Source organism: Aulonocara stuartgranti, assembly GCF_965226115.1.
Source record: "Aulonocara stuartgranti genome assembly, chromosome: 19".
Lineage (NCBI taxonomy): Eukaryota > Metazoa > Chordata > Actinopteri > Cichliformes > Cichlidae > Aulonocara > Aulonocara stuartgranti.
Genome location: NC_138955.1, coordinates 22,377,747 through 22,386,837, shown reverse-complemented (window position 1 = coordinate 22,386,837; position 9,091 = coordinate 22,377,747). Strand labels below are relative to the sequence as shown.

Genomic DNA, 9,091 nt, shown 5'->3' with positions numbered 1-9,091 from the left:
AGAGCTTTAAGGTGCATTACCGCCACCTGCTGGACTAGATGGTTCTTAAACTAAAACTAGACATTTAAAAGTATTTTAATAAACAATAAAAACAAAGACAAAATGTTTCAGTGTGTTATATTCATGAACATAAACATCAGATGGCTTCAGCTTACGCTTACCCCCATTTATTTAAGAGATTTTGCTCTCTGCAGGCGAGGATTTTTTGTTTAGAGGATCTTTGTAAGCCTGTATTTACTTTAAAAGAAGGGAAGCACTTCTTCATTCTACAGAAAAGGTGACACATTACAGATGAGTTCATAAAAAGTGTCTCTGTCACTCTTTCAAGGCTCTGTCATATGGAAGAAATATAGTATCATCAGAATTCAAGTATTTTTAGACATTGAATTTATGACACTGAATTTTTATCCTCCAAATTTCCCTGCAAAAATATTCACCTGCAAAAATTCACCTGCAAAAATTCACCTGAAAAAAATTCACCTGCAAAAATTCACCTGAAAAAAATTCACCTGCAAAAATTCACCTGCAAAAATTCAACTGCAAAAGTGATGAACTTTAATGACCCAAGCCAGAGCAATCAGCACCAGATCGAGTCGAATGGCTCTCAGCCAATTAAATTACGCTGTTTGATCACATGACACCGTTAGCCAGCAGTGTGTCTCCTAAAAGAGAGCTGTTTAAAGGTGAGTGATTAAGTTTTTCTCCTAAATAGAGATCATTACAGAACGCCTAGTCCTACTTAAAATCCCATTTATTATTATTTTTTCTTTTTATCATCTACTCGAACTAAGGAAAACGTTTGACTAACTCAAAGACAATTTCCACGCCTCCCCTGCCTGACTGCAGAGGCAGTTTTGAATTTAGGAGCGCCAAGATGGCAGCGGCAAACCCTGGCGGCTCTCCGGTGAGTATATATATATTTTTTTTTATCTTCAAGTTTGTCTTTTGAAACCTTAATTTTATTTAAATCCGTTGCTCACGTATAAAGTACACAGACGGGGTCTTTGCTCAACTCGTCTGAGGCGTGTCTCACTAAGCGCTACATGCTAGCATCCTGCTAACCGAGCTACCCTTTACATGCTGTGCTTTAGAAAATAGGATACTCGTTAAAAAAAATACTCCGCAGATATTGATAGATAGACGAACACTGCAAATATAATGTTGGAAACGAGAACGGCCTTTGGTGAAGGGGTAAAATACACCATGAATAAAGCCATAGAGTGAATGGCTGCCATGGTTGCAGAACAGCCTGATTTAATGACAAGAATGGGGAAGAGTGAGGTGAAGTGAACCACAGCCACAAAACACGGTCAGACAAGGCGGCAAAAGGGCAGTGATCTGTCCGTCAGTATGAAGTTGGTGTGTGCTTTGGTGAACAAAAACTCCAGACTGGTAGCAGGAAGATGGGAGACTCGTGTTTCACTGGAATAGTGGTGAATTAAAACATCCTTTGTTGGGGACATTTCGGTGTAAATGCATCCATACAGGCAAGACAGAGGCAGACCAGACAGTGAAGAAAACAAGGCAAACATTAGAAATATAAAAACGGAAATATAGGATGAGTCGGGGATGAGTTCCTGCCCCAAGTGGAGGAGTTCAAGTATCTCGGGGTCTTGTTCGCGAGTGATGGGAGAAGGGAGCCGGAGATCGACAGACGGATTGGGGCTGCAGCTGCAGTAATGCGGACGCTGCACCGGTCCGTCGTGGTGAAGAGGGAGCTGAGTGTAAAAGCGAAGCTCTCAATTTACCGGTCGATCTACGTCCCTACCCTCACCTATGGCCTTTACATGACTAACGTCCCCTCTTCTCCCTACTTCACATTAGCCCCCATCTTTCTTCCAGGTGGAAAAGACCCGTCACCTTCTGGGAGTGGCGGCTCCCGTGGGAACAGCTCCCACCACCAAGTCCCTGAGTGAGTCTCTGTCCCCCAGCGTGAGCTCCAGCACTCTGTCCACATCCACCTCCGTCTCCTCGCAGATCTCCAGCACCACCTTTGAAAGCGTGAGAAGGAGCTGGCCACCAAGGTGAGAAAAACGTGGGCTTAGTGGGCGTTCTTGTTGCTGCCTTCTTCCTTCTCTGCTCGGTCTTGTTCCTGTTGTGTTGTAGTGCCTGCGCCTTCTGACACACACCTTCAATACTGAATACAACCAGCTGGTGAACAGCATCAGTGACTGCAAGGTGAGAAATAATACAAAGAAATAAAAAAATAGCCTTTCTGTGTCACATCAGGGAGTTCCTATATTGACGTCTACCTCATCCTGCTGTTGTTTCACTTCAGCTTTCTCTCATCTCACCGATCGGACGTGATCCATCCGTGACGAGCTTCAGCAGTGCCACCCTCACCCCTTCCTCTACCTGCCCCTCTCTCGGACTCCCGCTGTGGCTCCATGGGCCAGAAGTAAACATATTTTTAGGAACATTGACCTCGATCTGCAAACGGTTATTGACAGGTTATCTATTTGATTCTAACTTGGTGTGATTTGTGTTAAAGGACCCCTGAGAACAGCTCACGTGCCTCCAGTCCCTCCTGCTCAGACTGTGAAAACTTCCCGATGGTTCCCACTCTGGAGACCTCCTACCTTGCGCGGGCTGCAAAGAACGAGTTCCTGAACTTGGTGCCTGATATTGAAGAAATGCGACCAGGGTGAGTAATGCCATATTAACCCAAATACTGTCACTATGACATGTGTCTCACAGACCAAATGTAAGTCGACACGAAATGATGTGGATCGATTCAAATTCCTGAGCCTGGATGATTTCAGCTGGAAACAAACCAACTCTGCTTCTTCCTCAGATAATTCAATTCAATTTTATTTATATAGCGCCAAATCACAACAAAAGTCGCCTCAAGGCGCTTCATAGATACAGAGAAAAACCCAACAATCATATGACCCCCTATGAGCAAGCACTTTGGCGACAGTGGGAAGGAAAAACTCCCTTTTAACAGGAAGAAACCTCCAGCAGAACCAGGCTCAGGGAGGGGCGGGGCCATCTTCTGCGACTGGTTGGGGTGAGAGAAGGAAAACAGGATAAAGACATGCTGTGGAAGAGAGACAGAGGTTAATAACAGATATGATTCAATGCAGAGAGGTCTATTAATACATAGTGAGTGAGAAAGGTGACTGGAAAGGAAAAACTCAATGCATCATGGGAATCCCCGGCAGCCTACGTCTATTGCAGCATAACTAAGGGAGGATTCAGGGTCACCTGGTCCAGCCCTAACTATATGCTTTACCAAAGAGGAAAGTTTTAAGCCTAATCTTAAAAGTAGAGATAGTGTCTGTCTCCTGAATCCAAACTGGAAGCTGGTTCCACAGAAGAGGGGCCTGAAAACTGAAGGCTCTCCCTCCCATTCTACTTTTAAATACTCTAGGAACAACAAGTAGGCCTGCAGAGCGAGAGCGAAGTGCTCTAATAGGGTGATATGGTACTACAAGGTCATTAAGATAAGATGGGGCCTGATTATTTAAGACCTTGTATGTGAGGAGCAGGATTTTGAATTCAATTCTGGATTTAACAGGAGAAATCTGCTCTCTCTTTCTAGTCCCTGTCAGGACTCTTGCTGCAGCATTTTGGATTAGCTGAAGGCTTTTCAGTGAGTTTTTTGGACATCCTGATAATAATGAATTACAGTCGTCCAGCCTGGAGGTAATAAATGGTAAATGCCCTGTATTTATATAGCGCTTTACTAGTCCCTAAGGACCCCAAAGCGCTTTACATATCCAGTCATCCACCCATTCACACACACATTCACACAATAAATGCATGAACTAGTTTTTCAGCGTCACTCTGAGACAGGATATTTCTAATTTTAGAGATGTTGCGCAAATGGAAGAACGCAGTCTTACATATTTGTTTAATATGTGCGTTGAAGGACATGTCCTGGTCAAAAATGACTCCAAGGTTCCTCACAGCGTTACTGGAGGCCAAGGTAATGCCATCCAGAGTAAGAATCTGGTTAGATACCATATTTCTAAACTTTTCAGGGCCGAGTACAATAACCTCAGTTTGATCTGAATTAAGAAGCAGAAAGTTAGCGGCCATCCAGGTCTTTACGTCTTTAAGACATTCCTGCAGTGTAACTCATTGGTGTGTGTTATCTGGCTTCATGGACAGATAGAGCTGGGTGTCATCTGCATAGCAGTGAAAATTTATGCTATGTCTTCTAATGATGCTGCCTAGGGGAAACGTGTATAATGTAAACAGAATTGGTCCTAGCACTGAACCCTGTGGAACTCCATAATTAACCTCAGTGTGTGAAGAGGACTCTCCATTTACATGCACAAATTGGAGTCTATTAGATAGATATGTCACAAACCAAACTGTACACTGGTAAACTGTTACAATAAAAAAGACCGTAATTTTCTTTACTCTTCTTTATTTATGTAACTTTTGTTTTCACTGGCAATTTAGTGTTAGGTTAGGACAAAAAACAAATTAGGAAGGTTAAAGACAGAACATTACTAGATTGTGGTTTTAATTAAAATGTAGCCTTTGACAATGCTGAACACATGAGAAGCTACTTTAAGGCATATCACCCAATTTGTAATATTGCTAAACATTTCTTAAGGCAGACGAGTCATGCTGGCTGGGTCAGTGTCATTTTTGTTGTAATTGATGTCTGGTTTGTTCTGTTCCCTAGTGATGGGTAGGGATGGGTACCAGTATCCGGTGTTCTGACATAATCCTTGAAATAGTAATAACACAGTATCCTCAGCAAAGATGAATTAAACAAGTTTTATTTTAATGGAAGTTTACTTCAAGTCTTCAGATTTTTACTGTCTTTTATTTGATTACTTTAAAGTATATGATTACATTAGAGTAATTAAATAAAGACAGTTTTGATGGAGCTCCTGAGCCAGCCCAAGCTCTCTATGAAGACGAGGAAAAACTCCCCTGGGGGGGCCAGACTGACGGGAAGAAACCTCGGGAAAGCCCATTCAAAGAGAGATCCCCTTTCCTGGGATGGCTGGGGGGGGTTACAGGAATTCCAAAACACTGAAATTTAAAGTGGGCCAATTAAAAAAAATTATTTCCTGAAAAAAAGAAAGGTAATTCATACATCACACATAAATAATAACGTCTGAATTGTGTGTGTTTGTGTGTGTGTGTGATAGGCTTATCTCAGCCAAGTGTGATGCTGTAGCTCCTCCAGCGTCGGCCGCGTCTCCGGGACTTTGGTTAAACACGCGTCCAAGAAATCCCGGCAGTCTGGAAAGAAAGGAAAGAGAAAAAACATGAAGATGATAGTTCCAGTGGTCCAAGCCATCAGTCAGTCTTGAAGTGTGACGTTTTCTTACTTTTGGACAGATGTCTTTTGAATTTCAGGCGCTTTTTGAGGAAGCTCGTGGTGTTAAAGTCCCCGGCATGAAGCGCTTCGTACAGAACCACTCCCATTTGCCATACCGTGGTGGGTCCACACCTGTAGCAACTGCGCCCGTACCACTCGGGAGGGGAGTAAATTTCTGTACCTAATAAACAGACACAATTGCAATTTCTTCTAAAACAAAAGGCGAAAATTGTGACATCTGTGAAGAGCAAGAGCAGAATATGTTACCATAGAAGACGCGGTACTGCGACTGCTCCTTAACAAAGCAGCTCAGTCCAAAGTCGATGATACGAACACGCGGTACATCTGAGCCGGTCTCAATTAGAATGTTCTCACTCTTGATGTCCCGGTGAAAGATGTGTTTATCCTCCAGGTGCTTCGCAGCATCAACCAGCTGCTTCAGAATGACCTGGAAATAGAGCAGGGCGATATGACCAAAAATATTTATCACGATATACATTTGAAAAGTTGTGATAACGATATAACTGACGATATAACTGACACTAGACAAAATACTTTACAACTCCACAACTTTATTAGTGCAAAAAACCCCATAAATGTATTTTCACTTAAACAAGCAGCTGTTTTTTTATGTGCATTAAAGTTATATACAAATGTAACAGTGCAAATGCAAATTCCTCGCTGACAGTTTAACCAAAAGGCATTTCCAGTGGAAATTGGCCGACATATCCTCAGCATAACCATGTAAAATATCCACAAAGCTTAAAAAGAGGTTATACACACACAATACGGTAATATCACGTTCAGGTGCAGTACGTATCACTCCGCGAGGCGCCTGCCTACGATAGCCGTAATGCTCCGACAATCCATCGAGCGGTGCGGCTTTGTAGCTTAGCAAAGTCGCCGTGTACATAAAATCGTTTTGAGGTCAGTAAACACAACCAGAATTCATACATAAGGCTCACGGGATTATAAGGGGCACTGTCGAGTTTCAGAAAAATCAAAGGATTGATTTTAAGTGTGCCGTATTTTCCAAACAACACGGTAATAACGGCGGCCCGCTAGCATGCGCTACCAAAAATTGTGCTTTGTTGTGTATCTGACGGACGAAAGCTAAACCAGTTCCACACCACTAAAGTTGCAGCATTTTACAACCAGTTCTGGTTCATCCGTTTCATTCAACGATCCACTTTTGCTCTTCTCTTTCTGCGTCACCGCCATCTGCGTATGTAAACATAGGCACTGCGCATGCGCGTTTTACCTATTCTAGCGCGATATTTCATTTTCCTATCGTTGCCCAAAATTACACCGGTATTACCGTGAATGGTATGATATAGCCCAGCCCTACCTGGAAACGATGAAAAAGACAATAATCAATCAATGGGTTAATGTTTCTCTAATACTCTGTGCTTTGATTGAATGATGTACAGTCTAAAGACTCTTCTAAGGCAAGTGAACTTGCCTTGGCCTTGTCCTCTGGCAAAACATCCATTTCTTGTATGTATTTATCCAGGTCCACAGCGGGGACAGGTCTCTCCATCACCAGGATCAGCTCTCTGCCAAAGTCAAACCACTCCAACAGAGACACTGGGGCTGATGTTTCCACTGATCCATCTGCTTCAGCTGCAAGCTTCAGCATGATGGCAACTTCCACTGACACATTCTTCCCGTTATCATCCTGAAATATTTCAACAAAGTGGATGATGAGGCACAGACGTTCCACAGGTGAACGCTGCATGCAATCCACTAATGTAAAAACAATTCAAGTCTTGCACATTTACCTTCACTTTGCAGTACACTTTCCCCTTTGGGATGTGTTTGATGGCCACCTAAAAGACACAGGGCATTGATGAGCATTTCCTCAGTATGACATCATTAAAGGTGTAAAACAGCATACATCTCAGCTTACGATATTATCCCTTATCTGCATTACTGCCTGTCTTACTACCACCATCTGAACACTTACTGGTAAATGATCCTTTATGCGGTAGCCAGCAAACACTGCTCCACATCCTCCTTCTCCAAGCCGGTGCTCCTCCACGTATCTTGCTTGGAAGTCACCTAAACAGACGAACACAAATTGGGTTTTACTACAGCTGTCACACAAATTACTCTCTGCTGTACCCTAAATGCTCATTTTGCTCTTCACCTGAATATAAAAGCTAAGCTGCTTGCTACTTACGTTTCTGTTCAGCCACTGACTTTTTGGCAACGGTTTTGGTTTTGTCCTGGTCCACGTTCTTTTTCTTAGGTGGGTCCCTGGTGTCTCCCGCAGCTTTCCTTTTGCCAGCCTTTTTGTTTTTACTGCAGCTCTCTGAAATCTCTATGCTGCAGTCTGCAGATGTCGAAAACACCAAAAGCACGTCAGCTTATTAGATAATAAACAATATCTCCCAAACACTAATATCTTCAAACTAGCAACCAGATGTACACTTAATCTACCCCTCACTCAACTAATTAGCCTACCTTTACCAGTGTCCAACCAGGAAGATGCCTGCCCCTTGTCACCGCTCACATGCTCAAGAAGTTTACGCTTTTTTGCTGTATTGGTTGTCCCCGCTTCATCTTGTTGGACCTTTCGCTTGACTCCCCCGACCACATGAGCATCTGAGCTGGTGGAAGGACCAGCCTGCTCAGTGACCCTCCTTCTTTTTATGGGGGTCGTTTTTTCAGGACTGGCCTTCTTTTAGCCATCCTGCTCTTACAATCTATAAACAACAACAACACATTAGTGAAAAAGAGCGCTCGACATATAGGACTCAAAGGATTTTGATGTCATTGAATTTTAAATTAGTATTGCTTACAATATAATAACAAGTTTATCCTTTTGATAAAAAACACACCAAAACGAGTCCATACTAGGTCTACTAAGTCTAGATACTGATGACACTTGTTGCTCTGTTTTCACTGCTCAGTCCAAGAATAAACTTGTCACATTATTTTACCAAAAGACAAAGTGCCCCAGTAACCTTTCTTTGATTAGACATGTTGCACTCAGGTTAGTTTCAATCAAAACCAGGATTTAAATCCTCTAAAAATGAATCATTTTATACACAGAGCCTCAACATTGTTAGAAATGTACATTCTGTTATTTAGGGGATTTTTTTTTTTTTTTTACTTACTTTGATCTCCTGGATCTTTCTTATCTGCCTCAGTCGTAACTTTTCTTGTTTCCTTTTTCATCTTAATTTTTAAAATAGAAAATGTCACCTTAATGAGTGAATAGTCCTTCAAATGTCTGGATGCTTGACTTTTCTAACTAAGCTGTATAAGTCAGTTCTGTAAGTGAGCTTTAAAAGTAAACTCCGGAGTCTATGGCAACACAACATTAGAACCTTGCCTTTTAGTGACATCACTAAAAGGCAAGTAGTTTAAAGAAAAACACTCTGGCATTTCATATAATTCAGTAATTTCACATTAAACTTTCTTTCATTATCCTTTCATTATTTGTTTAAAGACTTGATGTGTGGATGCTACTATGAAGACTTCTAGTTGAGCAAACACTAATAAACACTGACTAGTTTATCTGAGATAAAATAACACTTTTTTATTAAGTCAGTGTTAACTCTGTTTTTTTCTGTTAGGATCATTCAATAGTATCAGAAGAGAAAAGAAAAGTATGTTTTGTTTTGTTTTTTTTCTTCAAGATCTGTTCACATGTACTTAGCAAGAGTGAGTACACAGCGTTAAAAAATGGTACTTAGTGTAGTGAGGAAGGCGAAAAGCAAAGAGAGCATATGAAGGTAATATTGAAGAAGGCGCAGTTTTGAAGTGGTGAAAGGCAAAGGCATGAGTGCAAGC

At 41.8% G+C, this 9,091-nt stretch overlaps 2 protein-coding genes and 1 pseudogene across 6 annotated transcripts in view; 2 read left to right on the top strand and 1 right to left on the bottom strand.

Annotated features, from left to right (window-relative positions):
- Positions 1-9,091, top strand: part of LOC309695172 (transcription factor 7-like 1-B) — a 72,361-nt gene that overhangs the window by 61,579 nt on the left and 1,691 nt on the right. Inside the window, exon 1 of one of the 2 annotated variants that reach the window (XM_082515669.1) lies at positions 6,934-7,015. The exons of the other annotated variant lie outside the window; for it this stretch is intronic. The gene's annotated coding sequence lies outside the window, so the exon portion shown is untranslated. Of the gene's footprint in view, positions 1-6,933; positions 7,016-9,091 lie in introns of those variants that run through there. 2 annotated transcript variants of the gene reach the window in all.
- On the top strand, positions 602-7,015 carry LOC309695178 (uncharacterized protein). Of its 3 annotated transcripts, none has more exons than XR_014273048.1 (7): positions 602-683; positions 792-904; positions 1,843-2,178; positions 2,279-2,398; positions 2,492-2,644; positions 3,545-3,595; positions 6,804-6,885. XR_014273048.1 is itself a non-coding variant. In XM_082515679.1 (6 exons), exons 1-3 carry the CDS (start codon positions 635-637, stop codon positions 2,026-2,028), a joined length of 348 nt encoding a protein of 115 aa, XP_082371805.1. In that variant the 5' UTR covers positions 602-634; the 3' UTR covers positions 2,029-2,178; positions 2,279-2,398; positions 2,492-2,644; positions 6,804-7,015. The 3 variants fall into 3 exon arrangements, 1 of the variants encoding a protein (XP_082371805.1); XR_014273049.1 differs by lacking the exon at positions 6,804-6,885 and adding an exon at positions 5,118-5,208; XM_082515679.1 differs by lacking the exon at positions 3,545-3,595 and having other exon boundaries at positions 6,804-7,015.
- LOC309695190 (serine/threonine-protein kinase pim-1-like) lies at positions 5,118-8,823 on the bottom strand (annotated as a pseudogene). The gene is made up of 8 exons (XR_014280793.1): positions 8,413-8,823; positions 7,757-7,998; positions 7,473-7,625; positions 7,257-7,351; positions 6,753-7,119; positions 5,558-5,738; positions 5,301-5,471; positions 5,118-5,211 (listed from the first exon to the last, which is right to left on the bottom strand). The product of XR_014280793.1 is annotated as a serine/threonine-protein kinase pim-1-like (transcript).

What these genes read in the sequence shown, in the direction of transcription:
- LOC309695178 (XM_082515679.1), top strand. Translation starts at nt 635, where the DNA reads ATGACACCGTTAGCCAGCAGTGTGTCTCCTAAAAGAGAGCTGTTTAAA. An exon ending in TAAAAGAGAGCTGTTTAAAG is followed by an intron (nt 684 to 791) that starts GTGAGTGATTAA and finishes ACTCGAACTAAG; the next exon opens with GAAAACGTTTGACTAACTCA. An exon ending in CAAACCCTGGCGGCTCTCCG is followed by an intron (nt 905 to 1,842) that starts GTGAGTATATAT and finishes TCTTTCTTCCAG; the next exon opens with GTGGAAAAGACCCGTCACCT.